The sequence below is a fragment of the Drosophila takahashii genome, chromosome 2L (genome assembly GCF_030179915.1).
Source record: "Drosophila takahashii strain IR98-3 E-12201 chromosome 2L, DtakHiC1v2, whole genome shotgun sequence".
Classification (NCBI taxonomy): domain Eukaryota; kingdom Metazoa; phylum Arthropoda; class Insecta; order Diptera; family Drosophilidae; genus Drosophila; species Drosophila takahashii.
In genome coordinates, this window is record NC_091678.1 from 3,083,648 (window position 1) to 3,105,685 (window position 22,038).

The 22,038-nt window shown below is 40.3% G+C and overlaps 4 protein-coding genes across 8 annotated transcripts; 2 read left to right on the forward strand and 2 right to left on the reverse strand.

Moving 5' to 3' along the window:
* Nucleotides 1–905: 905 nt before the first annotated feature.
* Nucleotides 906–7,267, forward strand: dao (down and out). The gene is made up of 6 exons (XM_017148657.3): nt 906–1,597; nt 2,468–2,708; nt 3,306–3,586; nt 3,656–4,706; nt 5,231–5,573; nt 6,149–7,267. Exons 1-6 carry the CDS (start codon nt 1,176–1,178, stop codon nt 6,454–6,456), a joined length of 2,646 nt encoding a protein of 881 aa, XP_017004146.2. The 5' UTR covers nt 906–1,175; the 3' UTR covers nt 6,457–7,267.
* A 599-nt stretch (nt 7,268–7,866) lies between these two features.
* On the reverse strand, nt 7,867–9,296 carry PolD3 (DNA polymerase delta subunit 3). Its single transcript, XM_017148487.3, has one exon. The coding sequence runs from the start codon at nt 9,231–9,233 to the stop codon at nt 7,965–7,967; it is 1,269 nt and encodes a 422-aa protein (XP_017003976.2). The 5' UTR covers nt 9,234–9,296; the 3' UTR covers nt 7,867–7,964.
* Nucleotides 9,297–9,735: 439 nt separating this feature from the next.
* Uxt (Uxt prefoldin-like subunit) lies at nt 9,736–10,625 on the forward strand. Its single transcript, XM_017148626.3, has 2 exons — nt 9,736–9,996; nt 10,051–10,625. The coding sequence occupies exons 1-2, from the start codon at nt 9,950–9,952 to the stop codon at nt 10,481–10,483; spliced, it is 480 nt and encodes a 159-aa protein (XP_017004115.2). The 5' UTR covers nt 9,736–9,949; the 3' UTR covers nt 10,484–10,625.
* Nucleotides 10,626–10,910: 285 nt separating this feature from the next.
* yuri (yuri gagarin) lies at nt 10,911–21,312 on the reverse strand. 5 transcript variants are annotated; one of them, XM_070214146.1, is made up of 12 exons: nt 20,438–21,018; nt 19,533–19,865; nt 19,164–19,322; nt 18,250–18,549; nt 17,953–18,184; nt 17,797–17,897; nt 17,452–17,574; nt 14,020–14,176; nt 12,080–12,285; nt 11,757–12,025; nt 11,393–11,687; nt 10,911–11,210 (listed from the first exon to the last, which is right to left on the reverse strand). In XM_070214146.1, exons 1-12 carry the CDS (start codon nt 20,777–20,779, stop codon nt 11,070–11,072), a joined length of 2,658 nt encoding a protein of 885 aa, XP_070070247.1. In that variant the 5' UTR covers nt 20,780–21,018; the 3' UTR covers nt 10,911–11,069. The 5 variants fall into 5 exon arrangements, with proteins under 5 accessions (XP_070070247.1, XP_070070253.1, XP_070070249.1 ...); XM_070214152.1 differs by having other exon boundaries at nt 10,912–11,210; nt 20,426–20,557; XM_070214148.1 differs by having other exon boundaries at nt 11,126–11,267; nt 20,438–21,022.
* Between the last annotated feature and the right edge of the window lie 726 nt (nt 21,313–22,038).

The following is a 22,038-nucleotide window of genomic DNA, read 5'->3' on the forward strand; positions in this document are numbered from 1 at the left end:
ACAACTTTCAGATCGGAGAGAGCCGAGTGCAATGCATGTGTTTGTTCTTCGAGCGGGAGATGAGGTGGATCAATCTGGAAGGTAAGCAAAGCAAAAACAAAAGGTACACTCAGAGAAAAAATTACAAGAATTTAAAGATAATATTTTTATATCACTTACAAAAAATATCATCTCTCAAACTATAATTACTAGATAATTTTTGACCTATTCAAATAATTTGAAATATATACAGCAAATTCCTTAAACTTTTTGACCTAAAATTAAGCATATTTCGTATATATAAATATTTTCTTAAAATTTTCAATTTTATCACAAAGAAAATAAAACCTAAAATTATGACATTAAAAATGTTAAAATATATATTTAAAGTTACCATATTGATCTTAAATATTAGTTATAAATTATAAAAATTTTATTAGGAACTTGATACAATCATACTCATATTTTCATTAAAATTTTTCTGTGTGCAAAGGCGAAGGAAAAGAGAAGCAAGATGCCCATTCTTATCAGCAGGGTCTGTCAACTGTGAATATAGCACACGGTCCGTTCAATGATGGTAACGTGCGGTTAGACAACCAACGGGACATGTTTGCTTTTTGAGAGAAGGCTTACCAGGCCGGTAGATAAGCATATGAATGGAAAAAGCCCTCGCCACTAGTTAGAACTTGGCGCTTTTCGCAGCGTTGCCAGATGAATGAAAAAAGTTGAAATAAAATATACTAAGTTTTGTTATCAATGAAAGTTTATTTATAAATTTCTTTATTTATTTTTTTATATTACTTATTTATATTATGATGATTTTATGATATTGATTAAACATATAAATATTATTGTTTTAACATCTCCAAAAATAACGGTAACTCCGAAAGTCCATCCCTATAAGCGATAGACCGTTACGACTGCCACATCGCTGGAACCAGAAGGCGATGTTTTAAAAAATCAATATGAAGGCCACAACGTGCGGGAGTTCGTGAAAGTTTAGCCAGCGTTATTAGTCAATGATGTCGGGGCGTTGTGCACTCGAATTGATAGCCAATAATTCGCCAGGACTGCCGCCGCGGCAGTGACACAAGATGGCCAACTGAAGGGCCCAAAAAGGAGTGCGCGAGATCAGAAAAAAAGCGAGCCAAAAGCAGCAGCACCACCACCACCACCAACCAACCAGTCACCGAGTGATGGCCTCCTCCACATCCTCTGCGCGTGTGAACAACAAAGCAGCCACCGCCGCCGCGCCAGTTTCCTCCTCCTCGTCCGCTCCCGTTTCCGCTTCCGGTTCCTCCGCAGCAGCTCCTTCTGCGAATCCAACTCCGCCAGCAGCTGTGACCCTAAGCGACCTGATTGGCCAGCAGCTGAAGCATCTGAATCCCGATGAGCTGCTCCACAAGGACGAACTGCAGCTGCTCCTCCTGCTGACCCCCGTGCAGCGCCAGAAACTGAGCCGCGACCTGGAGGATGTCGAACTGGGGGCCAGCACCTCGGCGGCGCCACTTTCCCGTCCCGAAAACGCCGAGGACGATGACGATCTGATTGGGGCGGTGGGCGGCCTGGGGATTTCGTCCCCAACCACCACGACCAAGGAGCCGCTGCTGGATTTTAGGTGAACAAAACGATGGCGGTCACGATTGTGGTTATTAACCCATATTAGGTGGCTTAAAACAGATTATAAAGATATTTAGGAGAAAGCAAGAGGGGTTCTAAAAATTTTATAGTTAACAAGAAAATTCAGAGATTGTCAAATATTGAAACCACGGTATATTATAAACTTAAATTGGTTTCGTTTAAATTTTTAACGTCATATTTAGTTTTTTAACTTATTATAAATACATGTTTATTTTCTGTTAATACTACACAGAGTTTTTATGGTTTATATATTTTTATAACCAAGTTTGTTCTGTTTCATTTTTTGTGTTTACCCAATGTTTACTTTAATTTTACATACCACCCCCAAACTTGATTGCCCAACATATTCCAAACATATTCAAAACGCATGGTCGCTTTGTCGACCAGTGGGCCTAATATGGGTTAAGTGCTAGGGGCGGCCTTTCAAGCTATTATGCAAATCCATAATTACCCGATGAAATTAATTTAATTTGTGGGAGGTGATTTTGCACCCCAGCACAGTGGGCTATATTTACAAATTTTAGGCGTTGAAAAAATTATACAAATATTTATACTATTAATAGTTGAAAAATTTACTTATGTCATAGGAAAAATTTAGAAAATTATGTACAGTTAATATCAATTTTATATATTACAAAAGAATAATTTTTCCATTTGTTACAAGATTGTAAGCCGGTAAACCAGTGTGACCCCAAGCGATTGCATGCATTCGTACGTTTAGGTTAAGGAGCATTGTTTGCTTCGAACTCGGAATTTGGGTCAAATTCGTTTTGACATTTGCCGTGAATAATTAACCAACCACCCACTCCGGGTTTTCCCCTCTTCTTTTGCCAATCCGAAAGCACAGGCCACACGTACTCAAATGGTTTCAACATCTGCGCCACCAGACGGGCCACTTCAAGTCGGAGGAGGAGTCGCGTCGCCTGCGGGAGGCTGGCAACGATTCGTACCGCAAGGAGCGGCATCCGCTCAAGGCCAGCGATCTCTTCACGGAGGCCATCTTCCTGGCCCCCTGCCGGAACACCCTGGCCGCTGCCCTGGCCCACGCCAATCGATCCCTAGTCCTCTTCGATTGCGGCCTTTATGCGGTAAGAAGATCTGTCTCCTAAAGCCTCCTAACTATCTGGAATTAATATCTAGTTGATAGAAATACCAGTTTCTATATCTAACTATATGATAAATTTAAAGTAAAGTAGAATACGTAACTGTTTTATCATTCCTAACATCATCTATCATATTAGATTCCTTGTTAACTCTTTCAAATCCCTTTTAAGTATTAAATTTACATTATTTAACCTTTGATATTATTGTGAATGTATATTAGGGTGGTTAGGTTATATAAGTAAAATCCTATTCGAAAACCAAAAAAAAAGTATTATAACCTTTTAGATTTCCATTTAAATAATCAAAAAATAGCTTCATCATTTTTAACCTAGTCAAATAACGAATTTAACCTAGATTAAAATATATTTTTGATCGAAAGCAACAGTGCGTATGAGTGATAAAATTTTATACCAATCCAGTGTAGCATAATTTTGTATTATTTATAAGGGAGGTTACATTATAAACCAATCTCTTAATTTTATATTTAAATAATATAATTTTTTTTTTAAAAATTAAGAAATATCTTGTAGAGTTAAATACCTAAATATCTTTATAATAAAGTTTCTTATGATCCCTAACAGGAATCCTACGACGACTGCCTGTGCGCCCTGGACCTCGGCTATCCGGAGGAGTATTTGCCGTTGATTAAGCTGCGCCAAGCCGCCTGTGCCTTAAAATTGCGCAACTTTGCGCTCTGCGAGGAGCATCTGCACGAGCTCCTGCACATTGAACTGAACCAGGTGTTCGAAGCGAGGACCCACGAGCTGTGGCACCAGTGCGAGGTGCTCAAGGTGGAGCGGTTCGAGATGGCCGTGCAAACGGGCGATGATCTGGATACCAACGATTCGAAGGCCTTCGAAATGTGAGAAATCCTTATGGAAATCATTATAATTGCTAGAAATCCTCAATTCTAATATATCATCCCCTTTAGAGCCTGGTTGGACAACTCATCGTCCCTTCACACCACACGGGCGTTGGCCAAGAACGCCCTGATCTTCGAATCCGAGGCGGTGGCCATGGTGCCGAGCGGCAATTGCCGGGTGTGCGACTACTGCGGGATCACCCAGTTCATACCCTTTCCCTGCATTTACTGCTCCAACCGGCTGGTGGTCTACTGCTCCCGCCAGTGCCGCTTTAAGCACGCCGCCATCCATGCGGTGGAGTGCTTTGGCCACCAGATCGAGCTCTTCGAGTCCTTCGGCGAGGTCTTCGGGCAGCCGCGACTCCTGCAGCTGGCCTTCCGGCTGCTGATCACCGGTCTGCCCGAGATGCTGGCCCATTGCCGAAAGAAGCCGACGTTGAGCAAGCTCTGGTCAGCCATTAATGGTGGTCTGCAGGAGCGTCAGGATATCGCCTATAGTTCGGTGCTCCGCTTGGAGAGATTGAAGGAGGAGGGACGACCAACCGATACGGTGATTGCGCTGGCCCTTTCCGCGCACATCCTCGCCATTTACCTGAGCAAGTGCACCGTGTTCTTCGAGCAGCTGGAGAAGAGCCTGCCCACGGCCTCCCGGATGTCCAGTGCCGAGTGGGAGTTGCTCTGCGCCGCCCTGCTGATGCGTCACATTGGCCAGCTGCGTCACAGGTCCCTCACCGCCTGCCGATCCTTCGTCCTGCCCGCTGATCCGCACGTCTTCTCGCCGCTCAACGAGTTCCAACTGTGGGCCGCACCGGCGCGCCTCCAGGAGGGCCACCTCCATCTGCTGGCCGGCGAGGTGGCCGTCGTCTCGTACGCCGTCTATCCGGAAACGCTGAGTCTGTGCCGGCACAGCTGCTCCTCCACCATCTGCGCCAAGTTTTCGGGCCGCAAGGTGACCGCGTTGGCTCTGTTGGATCTGCCGGCGGGCTCGGGGATCTACAACTGCTTTGCCGGGGGCAACTACCAGCAGCTGAGGCGAGAGGAGCGCAGCAAGCAGCTCCAGGAGCGGGGGATCAGGTGCCATTGCAAGGAGTGCCAGCTATCGCACGAGGATGATCAGTTCGTAAGTCAAGATTTTCATTATTTTAATTTAATTTAATATTTAAATTTTTTGTATACCTATTATAAATTATTATTTAGTCTTTCTACTACTAATCATATATCATATCGTATCATATCATATGGAATCATATCATATCCATATCATATCCAAATCATATCCATATCACATCCATATCATATCCATATCATATCCATATCATTTCCATATCATATCCATATCATATCCATATCATATCCATATCATAAACATATCATATCCGAATCATATCAAAATCATATTCAAGTCATATCAAAATCATATTCAAAATCATATTCAAATCATATCAAAATCATATCCAAATCATATCATATCAATAAAAACAGAGTAGTTTACAAAACTAACTAAATATATAGATTTAAATGCCAATTTTCTAATTATTTTAAATACATTTTAGTCAGTTAATCCCCAAATCTCTTAAACGTACTTCCAAGAAATAATTAAATATTTAAAATTCTTATAATTTTTTTTGTTTTCCAACTTTTTAGCACAAGTTTCATCGCTACCGTTGTGATAACCCCAAGTGCATGGAAATCTTCACGCCCAACGCTTTGCCGCATGCCCCAAACCTCCGTTGGTGGCTCTCGGAGGAGTACACCCAGCCGGAGTGCAATGGTGCCGAGCTGATCCTGTGTCCGCATTGCGGGGAATCCCAGAAACTGGAGTGGTTCTGGGCCTTCACCACGTCCTTGATCGATTGCGAGCTAATCGAGGAGCGCTGCAAACTGTACGCGGCCATCGAGCGAGCGGAGAACCAACTGATGGATCTGCACGAGTGCAAGGTGGCGCTGGCCAGGCTCCTCCTGGAGCAGTGCCTCATGGTGCACCGTGGTAAGTGTAGTCAGAAATCAATAGCTTCAGCAATTTGTTTGATTTTTGGTCACCCACCAGCTCACACGTTTCTCTCTTTCCACTACTCAAACTTCCATTTCATTTTATTCACCCTTTTTATAAGGATTTCTCATCACCAGGTAGTTGTAGCTATTTAAAGGATTTTAAAATAATCCTCTACTCTCCTCTTATGAAAACCGATTTAATTATTTTTATACGGCTTTGTAAGAAAGCTAATTAAATAAATTAATATGTTAAAGTAAAATAATTTTCAATCTATGACGGACAGATTTTGTACATTAACTACTTGTATAGATAAATTTTAACATTATTTTAGCTTAGCTGTATTTTAGATTCAAAGGGATTATAAAAAGTTCTATTCAAGAGTTTTATTCATTTATTCAGCTTAAAAATACTTCGTTTTTTAAACCATTATCTTTTGTAAATGTCAAAATAAACAGATTTTAAAATGTAACTAAGCTTTATAAATATGTTCTGCCTATTTCCTACTTTCGTATCCTTCTGATCTCTCTTTCTCTATCTACTCCTCCTACTTCTAAAAAACTGAACAACAGAGGGCGCCACCGTGCTGGACGACTGGGAGTTCAACAAACTGGGGTCCATACTGCGCTCCGTACTGCCCACAGTGATCGCCCAGTACGGCGGACAGTCGATCGAGTACGTCAAGTACTTCGCCTACTTCTGGGATGTGATGGCCCTGAGCAATTACAAGTGCAACGATCGCGAGCTAATGCAAATGCTAAACGCTTTGGAGTTCATCGCCGATGAGTTTAAGGATATATTCATCAACTACTACGAGGATTATATTGCGCCCAAATTTGCTGAAGAGTCCTATGGCAGTGTCGTAGATACGCAAGTTTAGAGAAAGAGTAAACCGAAACAATGAAGCGAGCAAAGTTAAATAAACTTAGATATATTTTACTCTGTAGCGAAATGAAATGAAAACGAAAAACACCCACAAAAAATTCTAGGAAAATTCTATTGTTGACCCTTGAAAAAACAGAAAAAAGAGAACCATAAATGCATATATACTTTGTGCTATTATTAAAAAAAATGGTGCTGAGATATTAAATTGTACGAAACGAATGTTACATTCATTTAGGTGATTAAGTCAAGGCAAATAGCGTGCGAGAGAAATCAAAAAGGATCATATTTAGTAGAGAATCATATCATGCACACATTATGTTCATATCACACCTAGGAAATTATTAATTAACTGATTGATTATATATAGCAAATGACTTTTTCATTTTGCATTGCGAGCAATATTTATGAATTAACAAAAAGCTACAAAGGGGGAACCTTTATGGAATACCCACTGTATAAAAATCCTTAAAAATCTATGAAATTTAGTAAAATTTAAACTTTGGATCCCCAGGATTTATACAGTGAGTGGTTCCAAAGGGGGGAACTTAATCGGTAGATAGGCCGAAGCAAATCTAAGTGTAAGCATTAATTTAGCTTCTGAGAAGCTTCTACCTAAGCGTAGCCACTGATCTCGATTGTTTGCCAGAAACACGACAAATTGTTTTATCCACAAAAAAACCCCTTACTCAATCACTTACATACATATGTATTTGCTTGCCATCGGGCAGCCTGACTGTAAGCTTTTAATGCTTAAAAATCAGATAGGAATCAAACGCAATCACTGCAGAAACAAAAAAATAAAAAACTAAAAAAACAAGACAACAAATGAACAATTTAAATTAATGAATATTCGAATTATATGAACGAACAAGTGTTTTTCAAACCTCGCCTTAATTTTTTAAAATGTTTTGAAATACGGTAAAGATAACGAACACTGATACAGCATAGGCCAGGCAAAAATTCACACCGACACGCCCACACACACACGGACACACAATCAGACACGCGAATCTATATAAATAAATAAATACAAATTACAAACAAGATACTCAAACAACTTCTAGCAGCTATAAACAAATGCAATAAATTCTTTTTAACAACAAAACAAATCTTGTGTTTTTAATGCCCTTCGATTGGATTCAATATACAATTTTTAAGAAGATTAAAATAAATATAGCAATGAGTATGCATTTTTGGAAATTGAGTTCTTACACTTTTTGATTTTTGTATGTACCAAAATAGCACATAAAATATTTAAATCAGGGAATAATTCACAATTTAATCTATTTTTCCCATAATAATTTTTCCTAACTATTTGCCCTTATTTTTTGAACATTTTATCATTAACTTTTAACTAACCTTTAACTTTTTTTTCTCTTAAATTAAATCTTTCTTAAATTGAAAATCCATGATTTGCTATGTGGCATAAATAAATTTATTAAAAACAAAAATAGCTCTTCCTTAATGCTTAATCTTTAGTGCAGCTCTTTCATGCTTTTGTGATTACTTCTTCGAAAAAAAGCTCATGATGCCGGCTTGCTTTGTTTTGGGCCCATCTTTTCCAGCTTTCCCAGCTGAAGGCGGCGACTTCTTTTTGCTGGCTGGGGCTGAAGACTTTGGGGAAACCTTTTTCTTGACCGGTTGGGCTTTCACCGGTTTCCTCTGCGTGATGACGAAACCATCTTCGTCCAGATACGTTTCGTTGGCCGGCTCCGTCTCCATTTCCTCATCGACTGCGACTACTTCTGGTTCGGCGGCCTTCTTGGGCGGCTGCTCCTCGTCCTCGGAGTCGCTGATGCGTCGCCGCTTGGAGGTCGAGGGCTTCTCCTGATCGGACTCGTTGTCCGAACCAATCACCTTGCGTCGCAGCTTGTCCAGCTTCTCCTCCTCGTCAGAGGATTCGGCGCTCTCCTCGTCGAAAAGTTGAACGGAGGTGTTGGCTGGTGACTTTTTGGTGGACTTAGGAGGGGATTTCTTGGTAGCTGCTTCCTTTTTGATAGGTGGAGGTGCAGCTTTCTCTTCTTTTTGGGTTGGCGACTTCTTTTCACCAGCTGGCTGCTTCTTCAAGAAGTTATCCATTGCTCCTGCCGCCGGTTTGCTTGGTGTGGCCTTCACATCCTTGGGTTTACTGGCCGCTGCTGTGAAGAAGCTATTGATGCTGCCCTTCTTGGCTGGCGCAGTCTTGTTTTTAGAGGCCTGCTCCTTGGGCGAGGTCTTCTTGGACTCCGGAGAGGGTTTCTTATCCACATCCGTCTTTACAGTCTCTTTTTTAACCGAAGATTTGGGTGGATCCACCTTGGAGGCTTCTGCTTTGCTGCCCGCCGCCTTGAAGGCTTCAGTCTTGACACCATTGGTGACTGGTGCTCCATTTGTAATGGGAACCGACTTAATCGCTCCCGCACGCTGCTCCACTTTGGCCAACTTGACCTCCAAATGCCGCATGGGTTTAAAGCTGGCAGCCGGCGATTTGGTGCCTCCTGCGATCTTGACACTGTAAAGCTGGGACTCTGCATCCTGGACCTTGGCCAGCCAATCCTTCAGCTTGCTCTCGAGCACCACAGAGTAGAGATCCTCTCCAGAAACGGATTTCCGCCTGCCATGAACCAGAAATCTCTTCTCGAACTTCGTCTCCGGCTCCTGGCTTTTGATGTAGGCCTCCAGGGTGTCGTTCACCTCCTTGTAGGACAGCTTGTACTCCTCCAGGAGGTCGGTGACCAGCACACAGCGATCGAAATCGATCATGCAGTCGGCGAGGGCCTTTTTAAGCGACATTTCTGCAATTTGTGGGCTGGAAAATACCGCGAAAACAAAATGCTGTGGTTATGGGGCTGCCAACTGGTGTGAATTATTGATGGCAATATCGATGGCTTGAAAACTATCGCGATACTATCGCCCCCATATAGCCAGCTGTAAGATAACTAGGGGATTCCCTAAACTGTTGATTTTCGTTCAGCTGCTTATAAACCACTCCATACAAATTAAATTTTCTGAAATTTCAGCAATTTAACAAGCCGGATTGAAAACCAGAGCTGTTAACATAAGTTATAACATAACTCTGAAACCTTTTATTATCACCAGGACATATTATTTATTTAAAATAAAATTAGAAAGTGTGTTGGAGTTCTTTTTCATTTTAAACAGTAACTAGCAAAAAAACATACAGGAATTATATAGGGTTGTTCCCTTCATTGTTGAAAATTGCAGGTGGATTTTCAACAATTCAACAGTTTAATGAGTACCCAGATTGAACCATATCATCATATCATTACGATTTTTTGTTCGGAAAATGATTTGTATTAGATAGATTTTGTGTAGTTTATTTTCCAAAGCTCGGTTTAGCTTTAATATAGTTAAGTTTGCAGCTCCACTGCCTATCGATAACAGCTGTTTGCCGCAATTTCAACGCGAAGAAGAAGAAGAAACCAGAAGTAAACAAAAGAATTGAATTGTGTAGTTTATCTAATTTCTACTTATTTACCGCCCCTACAATGCAAATAAAACAAAAGAACATCTCTGAAAGCCAACGGATGCAGGAGTAGGTAGTGAATCATTTAAAGAAACCTCTAAAACTCTAAAATCTTCCTTACAGGCAGGCTGCAAATCAGGCGCAAATCACGCGGATTGAGGAGTTCATCAACGAAGTTCTGAAGGAGGAGCTGCGGCAGCTGGAAAAGTGCATTGGCCAGTTCAACGAGGAGATCATGGAGTACGTCCAGCTAAAGAACACCCTCCAAACCTTCGACACCCACTTGCCCGAGGGCTACAAAACGCAAGTGAACATCGGCAGCAACATCTTCATGCAGGCACGCGTCCGCAAAATGGACAGCATCCTGGTCAATGTGGGCAAGGATGTGTACCTGGAGATGTCCATTCCGGAGGCGGAACGCTTCAGCGAGACCCGCGTCAAAATCCTCACCAAGCAATCCGATGTCCTGCGCGAGGAGAGCATCAAGAAGAGGGCCCAGATCAAAATGGCTTTGATAGCAATCAGCGAAAGAGCCAATCTAATCCAAAGCGATTAGGAAAAAGGGGATAAAGCGAATTCTTTAGAACCAGCACATGATCTACAAAATCCTGGGTACTTTTTTAAAGATGTCTTCTGGATTTCTTCTGGTATTTAATTTACCTAGATATAATAAACGATTAAAAGCTATAAGCCTTATTAAAAATCGAAAAATATTTACATATAAAAAACATTATAATAGATTAGGATATCTAGAATGTAGAAAAATTTGATTCTACAGAATTGGTGGATGTGAAAAAAGATATGGACATTTTCTAGAGCACTTATAAGATAGTTTCTAGTACTTTATAGAGTACTTATACGTCTTCTTAAGGATGAAACATAGATAATAATAATGTTAGTACAGAAATCATCAGGCTATTTGAAATCCCACTATCCATATTATATTTTTATAACCACTAGAGAGTGATAGGAAACCTTTCTACACAAGCACTTTCTTTTATTTATTTTCTACCACAATTTACAAAGATAATTTACAAATTACGCGCCTCGAAAATATTTGTTGGCCTAGGGATTTAGGGTGAAAATTAAGTTTAAAATGGACGGAGGGAGGGGGCATGACAATCCTGGTTACGTCTCCTGCCTTACGACAGATCTTCCGAGGATCCTGTTTGCCTCATTGTGGATTGGGCCACCGGACGACTTCGAGAATTCATGTTGAGGTTCCTGTTCTGGTTTGAAATACGCTGGGAGGTGCTGGTCAAATTCTGCAGTCGCCTGTTCATCTGGGGAATTCACAGGATAGTTTATAAATATTCTGTAAAATATAATTACTATGCCAGCTGTTCGTTTTTGGTAATCCAATGATAATCCAATTAGGTGAGAATTTTAAAAAGACGATAAACATATTAAATAATAATTTGTTGTATATTTTTTTAGTTTCAAATTGAAATGATCCATAACTCACATCGTTTCCCGAATCAGGATTCATCCGCGTCGGTGGACAACCCATCGAGGAGCTGGACGCATAGTTGACCGCCTGCTTGACCCGGAACATCTCCTTCTCCAGGAGCGTGTGATCGCGGAAGAGCGAGCGATAGTCCTCGGCCAGCGCCTGGTTCTCCTCGAGCAGCATGTGGATGTGCTCTTCGGACTGCTTGGCACACTGACGCACTGCATCGTCGGCCCTGACCTGGGCATCCCGCCACTTGCGAAAGGATTCGATGATCTGGTCCTGCTGCCGATTGACCTCTGTCTGCTGCCTAGCGGGAAGAGAGAAGATGGCAGCTGATCTTATATGGATGCACTCCATCCCCGGACGGACTACCTACTTCAGACGGATCTCCATTTGCTGGTTCTTGGTGCGATAGTCATGTAACTCTGCTCTCATAGAATCTCTGGTCTCCTCTATCCGCTGTACATTTTTGCTGTGCTGGCTGCTCTCCATCCGCATCTGAGCCTGCAGCTCCCGAATCATCTGGCGCAGCTTGTCCAGCTCCAAATGGCCATTCTTCTGCTGCTCATAAAGTGCCCGCTCGCGACCCGTGGAAACGGCCTCCTTCTCCTTCAGGGCGATCACCTCCTCACGCAGCATTTTGCGCTGAAATAAATAGTTTTTATTTATTTTAAGGTTTTAATAAAGCCAAGAACCCACCTCCGTTCGCAGCTCATCCTGCAGCTGCTCCACCTGATCCAGTTTCGTCTGCAGGCTCTGTACTCTTCTCTTGGCTCCCTTGAGCTCCTGGCACTGATCCTCGAAGCTGCTCATCAGGCTTTCGTATTTGCTGCACAGCTCCACGCGTTGCTCTTCTTGGTTGGACAGCAAAGTGGATATTTCCCGCAACTGGCGAGAAAGGTCACCTGGAAAAAAGGATTTTTATATTTCAAATATTTACTTGTTTATTAAATAAATAAATAAAAATTATAGTATACAAAACTAAGACTGGGGATTTGTACCAGATTTTAAAGTGGATATTTTTAGGTGAATATACAAAATATTATTAAAAAATTTGATCATATTACTTATAATTTCTAAGGTGATCAATTTCCTAACGATTTTTTAGTGCTTGTTGCTTTTTCTGTGTAATTATTATATATTCCAAAGTAGATCTATTTATTTGGTGAAACTTCTTGAATCCAATTCAAAAAAATAATTTCTTTTTTTTATCTTTCAAAAAAATATTATTTATATAAAACATTTAAAAAGAAATTGAATATTATTATTTTGTTGGTAATAGTCTAGAAGAGCGGCCTGAGCACCAAAAACCGCGAAAAAATTACCCTCGATGGACCGCGATTTCTTAGGAATTTACGTGCAGAAGATTATTTGCGGAAATGCATTGTTCTCTTGTAATTGCATTTCAAAGTTGCGTGTTTTGCTATAAAAACAAAGTAGGATTTTCTAGGATTTTGAGGTGTTTTGTGTCATTTTGCTATAAAAAACATATGGGCTTTCCGTTTGTTGTCAAAATAATAAGCGTTCGAAAAAATTCGACAAAAATGTGAAATTGTTTTTATAGCAGGCCAGACCCCACAACCGCGAATTAATATCCTCGATGGACCGTGATTCCTAAGAGCTTGTGCGACCAAGGATGACCAACATATAAATTTTTAAGATGAATCTTAAGAAATCGCAATCCGAGGAGGATCAACCGTAGTCTTTATCAAAGCCAATTACGAGAGTTTTTAGTTCAGTACCTCCTTATACTTGTAACTCATTTGTAATAGTAAATAAAATGCTATATTAAACTATGGTTAATGATTGGACAGTAAATATTTATTTATAAAAAATGCTGGTTAGTGGTACAGATTAAGCCTATTCCTTTTCATTGTCCGTATCGGTGGTTTCCTGAAATTTAAGATAGTTAATTGTTAGTATTTAAAAGGTTGATCCTCCTCGGATTGCGATTTCTTAAGATTCATCTTAAAAATGTATATGTTGGTCATCCATGGTCGCACAAGCTCTTAGGAATCACGGTCCATCGAGGATATTAATTCGCGGTTGTGGGGTCTGGCCTGCTATAAAAACAATTTCACATTTTTGTCGAATTTTTTCGAACGCTTATTATTTTGACAACAAACGGAAAGCCCATATGTTTTTTATAGCAAAATGACACAAAACACCTCAAAATCCTAGAAAATCCTACTTTGTTTTTATAGCAAAACACGCAACTTTGAAATGCAATTACAAGAGAACAATGCATTTCCGCAAATAATCTTCTGCACGTAAATTCCTAAGAAATCGCGGTCCATCGAGGGCAATTTTTTCGCGGTTTTTGGTGCTCAGGCCGCTCTTCTAGACTATTACCATTTTGTTTAAATAAGAAATTGTATATCTGTATTTTAAAAATGTTTAAGACAGATTTCAGAAACAATAGTTTTGTAACAAGCAATGGAAATATAAACGTTTCAATTAAATTAATTCCAAAATCTACTTATAAATATTATAAAAAAAACACATTCCTAAGTTTCTAAATTATGTTCAAATATTCAGGAATAACTAACTATTCTTCTGTTTAAGTTTGTGTATTTTATTATAAGAAAAATCCATTTCTAAGTTTTTAAATTATATCCAAATCTTCAGCAATAACTCACTATTCTTCTGTTTAAGTTCGTGTATCTCCCCTTTGAGTCGATTGTTTTCGCTGAAATCGGAGTAGCTCTTGATCATGGACTGCAGCTGGTCGATCTGATTATCCCGATCCTTCAGATTACCCTGCAGTCCATGGATTTGGCAGGCGAGGTGTTCGTTCTGTTGGGAAAGTTGTACGAAAAAATCAGAGATAAAGTTAAAATCTTTCTAAAAAAAATCCTATTTTAATGTGTGTCCAACTTGTATTTCCAGTTCGCAGTTGATCCGCGGCTGATCCACACAGTGGAGCTCTGGTTCTGGACAGGATTGGCTGGTTTGCTGTTGCTGCTGCTGTTGCTCCACCTGTTCGGTCAGCTCCTCGAGATCCCGCTTGAACTCATCGATAATGCTGAGGTAATTATCCCGGGTGGCCTGCAGGATCTCCGATTGTGTTTGGCAGTGGAGGAGCGTGTGCTCCAACTGCTGGCGATGGGGGCAATCCGAGGAGCTGGCCTCTGCGTTCTACAAAGGCAAATTAACATTCGGAAATGGGACAGCTAACTAGACTCTTACCATGGCAAGTCAAAAATCTGTAACTAATTGCCTACAAATCCGCGCACGGAATCACCTGTCAGTTGTCAATTGCCGATTGCAGATACAGATACGAGTATATATCTCTGTATTTAAATGGCTTTCGGTGTCGAATGTTCGGAGCCTTCGTGTCGGCGGCCTCTGGAAAAATCTATCTCGCATAACCCAGACGAATTTCGACTTCATTACCGTTTCATTTCATTTCAATAATATTGCTATTAAAAGTTTGTCACGAAAATAAAACCAATTCGAAACGTAGGTGGCAAGGTTTCGGGTTTCAAAGTTTTTTCTTTGGCACTTTGGCAACAACACACACACTGGTTTTATTTTTCTATTTTGGGGTGGTGGAGGGGACTTCCCCTAAGTTTTATAGATATTATTATTTGCACGGCCCCCGACTGTTTGACACGATTTGAAAATAAAGTTGCAGAGAGCGGGTGGCAGCGAATAATATCGTCTGTCTGACTCTTTTCGATGGTCTATAGTTATAGTTATTTATATGGGGGGTTTGGGGAAAGCGTGGCTCGGCGCACTTAAAACACTTTTAAAGGCATATTATTTTGGGGGCGGGGGTTCCGTTTCCGAACGAATTTGATAGCCCGGGAAATGTGAAAATCGATTAAGACGACGGGGGCAATGAATTGTTGTTATGATTCCTTGTCTGTCATTAAACCCATTAAGGGGTTCCCACATTTCAGTTTTCCACACCTTTTCCACCGACTCAATTTGCACATTTACAGTTTGCACTTCGTCATCTCACCCCCTCGAAAAAAACACTCGAAAACAATTTGCACTTTTGGCCAACTTTTTCCTCGCGTTTTTGGAGCGGAAAACTTCCTGGCTAATTGCACGCTTTTCCTTTCGTTTTTCGCGCCGAAAAAACTGAAATTCAAATTGGTTTACTGGGCGCGTGGGCGACTAATTAGGGGTCGTAAATTGTCTGTTTTATGTGCGAGGCTATGGCGCTATATTCCCGATGCCGATTCCTGGCGCTTCCTTGATTTGTTTCACGCGACTAAACAGCAACCGCCGACGGATGACAGGATTCTGAAGCGAACTACTTCATTGACTGAGCCTTCCTGCCGAGTTGTGTTTGATTTTGCGCCCATTTGTTTGAAAAAGTGATGATCGCGTGAGGGGACTTTATACACTTGAGGGATTTACTTGAAATATTAGACAAATTTTCAAATTTTACGTACAATTTTTGAGTATTTGAAAGCACTTAGAAGCTAATATTGGAATTTTCTAAAAGTAAATATTGAATTATTCGAAAATATTTATAAACCTTTTTATTCCTCGATTTTAGAATGGAAGATTTAGCTTAACTAAAATTTTAAAAATTTGAATAGAATTTGAACAAATTTTACGAACAACATTTATCTTTGATTTTAGAATATATGACTTAATGAAAATCATATTAGAAAAAATTTAGAAATTAAAAAAAATGTATATTCGTATATTTGAAAATACTTAAAAATACTTCTTTCCTCTCCAAAATGCATCTTTGATTAGAATTTCGAAAATAATGTTTTTGTATTATTTCCCAAACAATAAAGAGCTCTTAGAGGCTTTTGAACGCACGGTTATACAAAATTATCCGTTATGGATATATAATTTTAAAATACAATTTTTTTAAGGTGGTTTTTAAAAGGTAATTTTTGAGAAACTTGGATTTAAGTTTAGTTCTTTAGGATAACCCCGATATTAGTTTATTTAATCCCTGATTTCCCCAACTTGCCACTCACGAGGATCACGAGCAGCTCTCGTCACTCGAATCCCTGCCGAATCCAATCCCCGCGGCTCTCATCGATATGCATATCACTGCTCGCCTGGTTCGCGTGTCGATTGTGGGTAAATAAATAACACGAAACCTATTTCCGATTCGCCAGTTCCTGGGGGGTGAAGGTAGATCTGGATGGAGGTACTCCCTCTCTCTGAAGGCAATTGCAGTTGAACATACAGCCGAGTTTCCACAATAAACACATTCGCCAGCGATTTGTATTTGTCGAATGTAGACAAAAACCCGAAAGGGGAGTGAAATGGATCTCTTACTTCTGGGTTCGGGCAAAAAATATATATGGGTAAATAAATCAGAGGACTCGATTGGCAACAATATTTGTTGTCATTCCCAGGTGAGACAGGATAGGTATATAAAAACTATATATATGTGGCTTTATACACGAAGGCGAATGTCATTTACCACATAAGAGAGTTCTATGTGCGAAGAGGAAAATGTATTTTAAGCCAGAGGCATGGTCTAAAATTTGAGAAATATATTATAGGATTTAAGAAATTTTTTACTTTAAACTAATAACTTAAATAAGTATTAATTATTTCGGAATTCTGAGATATCCTATACATAATTATTCTAGTTCTATAATATCCCCTTTCCACTGAGCTCCTGGCACATATATTTCGCCACATTGGATTTCAGTTGATTTGTGTACATAAACAAACATGTTTTCTTCTTTTAGTTTTTGGCGGGAACTACTTCGATGATAAATAACTTTACTTTACAACTCTGTCGAACTTTAAGCTATACTTAACTACTTAACTTGGCTTAGCTTAGGCTAAATGTTTTTTCAGGAGGGTCAACAAGTGACATAGTTACTTGGGGGTCCTCGATTTACTCGTGGTTTTCGTTGTTATAGTTTTAGTTGTCGTTGCCGTTGGCTTAGTCGAAGGTTTAGTTGTTGCCTTTGTTTTTGCCGTGGCTGCGGGGATTTTGGAGGCTTTGGTGGGCGGTGGCTCCCTTGTTTGGGAAGGTGTTGTTTTCGTATCGCTTTTCTGCATTTTGATATTATGACAACCGGGGTTATTGGAATCGCTTAATTGCGGGGTAATCGAAACCGTCAGATACTCACACATGCCATTTGTTTCCGCTCCTGCTGGGATCTCTGCTCGAACATTTCCATGATGGCTATGCAGAAAGGGTTTTCCGTCGAGGATTCATCGTAAATTTCGTTGTAGGAGAACTCCACGGTACCCTAAAAGAAAATCAGTTGATTCTAGCAAATTATTTGTAATATATTACGAATTTATGAAGAAGTTCCAATAAAAGACTACGTTTTTCAATTAAATTATTTAATTTTGGATTTCTTTTCGAATTTTAAATACGTAAATTTGTACGAGTTTATAGAAAAATTCATTTAAGAATATTTAAAGAAGGTATTTTTGAGGTATACTTATAAAATAACTTTAAGTCTTACCATTTTGCAAATCATTTCGGCAATCTCCTTCAGAATATCGGAATTCCTCTGACTAAAGCTGTTTTCCGATTCAATCCTGGCCTGCAGCTCTGAAATTTTGACTGTATCCATGGTTATAGCGAAACTTGAACGGATCGTAGGATCAGGAATACACACTTTTTGACTCGGTATCCAGTCGCTGGTACTTTCCGTGCAATTCCCGATTGCTTTGGCCGAGGCTGTGCATACGACGTCGCAGGGCCTCCATCATCTGGGTGTCAGGATCACCGGGACCGGTGGTTCCGGAACTAAAAGTGTTCAGGCAGGATTGGTCTATGTCCGTTTGAAGGATTCTCAGGTGACTGCGGATGCACTCTAGTTTTTTCACCGTATCATCGCGTTCGGTGGACTGAGAACGAAAGGATATGGATAGATTAAGATGTAATTAAATATAGAAGTATCAAGATCCCTTACCAACTTTTCGAAGAAGCAGGAGAGGCGTTTACGGCCAGATTCCATGGCCTGGTAGTCCTTTTTGTGGTTCAGATCGAAGAGCTCGTTGAGTTCGCTGTTCAGGAGCCTGAGCATCTCGCTCTCCTGGTTGTCCTGTATCGAGAGATTCTCCAGCAGTTCGTTGGCTATCGTATCGCTGGGGGAATCCTCGAAATCCAACGGACCGCCTTCCAAATCCTTGGTGGCATTCGCATACGCAGAGTGTCCTTGGCAGAGCGTATTGTCCGACATGGTGGCAAAGCACTCGGTGATCTCTTGCAGCTGTTTTCAGGGGTAATCGGAAAACAAATTAGTTATTAGTGGGAAATATGAGAAGGGCTATTGAGTTGAGTACACTGAGAATTTCCTACAAAATTGACGTAGTTCGAAAATGTAAGCTGATCGGGTTTCCGATTAAGCGATAAGGAAAATATTCCAATTAGTCTATTTATAAGACGAGTAACGTCACTAGCTCACCTGATAGCCATACAAAGCTGTTATTTAATCTTATTTTGAACTGATATTACACACTATTCATTGGTATTTTTATAAATTAGATAATTATATTGACAACTTAAAAATTGTATAATAAAATAAATTACATTTTAAGCTTCCAAACATAGAAAAAATTGGATATGAAATAGGGTTATTTCTACCTTATTTCATATCAATAAGAAGCCGATATAATTTATGACAATTTTAAAATTCAAACATATCAACATGATATTTTATCATTTCATATAAAATAGTATAAAAAAAGAGTACTTTTTTATTCTTTACTCATATCAAAATGATCTTTAAAATGTATTAAATTGACCAGCACATATCAATCTGATCTTTTGTCAATTTTTTACTACTTGAAATTAACATTATAAGAATATTTGTAATAATCTCACCTGCTGATTGAGCTGCGCTATGCACTGATCCTTGAGGAGCAGCTTCTGCCTGGCCGTGAGGATCACTTCATCCAAGGCTCCAATCTGCGACTTCAAGTGAAGGAGCTCGTCATGCTTGGCGGCCATCTCGTTGACCAAAGACTTCATGCACTCGGCCATCTGCAATAGATTGAAACTCCAATCAAAAAATGAAGTCCTAAAGTAATATTAAACAAAACATAATATTTTATTGAACACAAATAAACTGAAGAATTAAATGGGGAACATTTATCGTTTCCAGCTTAAACGAGTCTTGGACTTGGCGCACTTGCACTTGGTATCACCACCACCGCCTCCTCCTTTATGATCCTTCAAGGTCGAATGGCCTACCTTCTCGCTCTCGCTTTCCGGCACCGTCTGGTCCTCGGCCACGCCAAAAAGCTGATTCGGGGTTAGGGTCTCCAGGGTCAGGTGCTTCTTGTCCCACCTATTGTGGTTGTGGGCAGTCTGCACCAGTTTGATCAGGGCACACAGATCCCTGCGCAGCTTGCGATTCTCATCCAGCGCCTGTTGCTGTTCTCCTTGGACCGAGTTCACGCAGGCCACGATCTTGCCGTAGGCCTCCTCCTCCAAATCGGACATGTTGCCCAGGATCACGTTGTTCACGTGGAGCAGGAACTCAACCCATTCCTGGAAGGTCACCAGACGCAGCTCGGAGGTGTACTAGGGGTTAGAGGTAGAGGAAAAGATTTATTTTCGAAGCACTCTACTAAAAAAACAGCATTAATCCATTAGGTTCATAATAGGGTAAACCATTTAAGCTTTGATTTTAATATGAAACTAATAACTGATATTTTCTACCCTGATTTAAATGTTATAAACTTAAATTGAAACTAAAATGATTAAATATTAAAATTGCCTTTCTGGAGAATAAAATCCCTTTTCTAAAATATATATAATATTTATTTATCTCACTGCTTTCAAATTTTTAGACATCACAAAGAAAAGAATTGACAAAAGATCAAATTGATATGTGCTGGTCAATTTTATATTTTTTAAAGATCAAATAACTTATTTTACATTATTTTTTTTAAAAATATTTAATTTGCTATTTTATATGATATGATAAAATATCAAGTTGATATGTTTACACCATAAATTTGACATAATTCATATCGACTTTTTATTGCTATAAAATAATGTGAAATTGACCCTTTTTCATATCGAATTATTTTTCTGTGTAAGTTCCTAAGTTTCCTCATCAATTTTTACCCATGGATTACCTATCCGCTCACCATTGCATCACCTCCCTGGCCATCCAGGCAGTCGATCTCGTCCAGCCGCTTGAGGAATATGTTGTTCAGCTCGAAGTTCACCTCGCCGGCGTCGCCGGTGCCATTCCGCAGCTTTTGGAGCAGACAGCGGAAGGAATCGGTGGACAGGGACTCCGTGCTGGCATTGCACTGGGAACGGCAGGTGGCTTCCAGGGAAGATTCCTGGGAGGTATTGGCTTTCTCCAGCTGCGATTCCTTGGGAACTCTTGTACTAGAAGCTGGTGGCGACGGTGACGGCGGCCTCGAGGTATTCAGACCCATGGACTTGGCGTCCAGGACGAAACCAGCTCGTCGCGAGCCCATGATATCGAGATCCTAAGTTGCGAAATCTACTTCCTCCTTCCGCTCCGTTTTTAACTGGTATCCGAGTTCTTAGGCTGCCGATTTAATGCTGATTTAGTCTGGGCTAGTTTACGGGATTAGCTTGTGTAATTAGACATGTGTATAAGGTTTCCACATCGGAACGTTCACTTCGAGAGCGGCTATCTCAAGGCACTGCTGATCGAAAAGATCGGAGAGCTGCTGCTGGGAACCTCGAATGCAGTTCTCCTCCCCTTGAAGTGCACGCAAATCACTTGGCAAAAAATCAGACACCAAAAAAAAAAAATACAGAACACAGTTGTAAAGTTGTAAACTTATCAGAAAACGAAAAACAACGCAGACAAAAATGGGCGAAAAAATATAATATCTGATTCGAACCTTGGCGGCGACGTCAGCGCTGCGTTCATATCTTTTGTTTGTAGTCTTCTGACGTAGCAATGTAGTTTTGTTTATTTATATTTTTCTTGTTTTTTTGCGAGCTACACACACGCGTATTAAGTATACGGTTCGGTTTCAGCCTGTTGCTTTTATTTCTTTCCCCTTCTTCACGATTCCATGCGATCCAATCCGAATTCCGCGAGTTGGGCATACAACGTTTCGCCCGAAACCGTCACTGAAAACTGAAAACTGAATCTCGATCGCTAACTAAAGCGAACTGAGCGGTTCGTAGTGCCCGCTCCCCAGAAAACCCAGAGAACCTCTCTCTTTATCAAGGGGAACTCAAAACTCGACTCTCTGCTTATCAGTGCGTCGGATCGGATCGAATTGGATCGCTCCGTGTTTACCCAAGAACTTAGCGGCTCCGAATTTCTGCTCCCGATATAACCCACCATATAACCCGCAAGTCATCGCTGTTTGCCCAAGTTTCGGTTTCGGCTCTGCCAATTTCACATAATTGCTAGCTCATTCGGTGGGGTATTTGCCAATGGATAAGTTTGTTTGGCCGAATTGATAACTCCGATATGGGAATGGTATGGGTGCCCGATAAGCTGAGAAAGGTTACACAATCCGTGGAAAAAGTGCTACGAACTAGGTGGAATATTATTTCTATAAGAAATAACCAAATACAGATAGTTAGGATCTAAGATACTATAAGATATTAATAGTATCTCAACTCAAAAATATTCAACAGGAAAAAGTTTGACAATTCTAAATCAAGTAAATTTATATCATTTTCCCCCCATTTTAAACACCAATTTAAAACAATATTTTTTTGTGGATAAAAAATGTTACCAAATTAG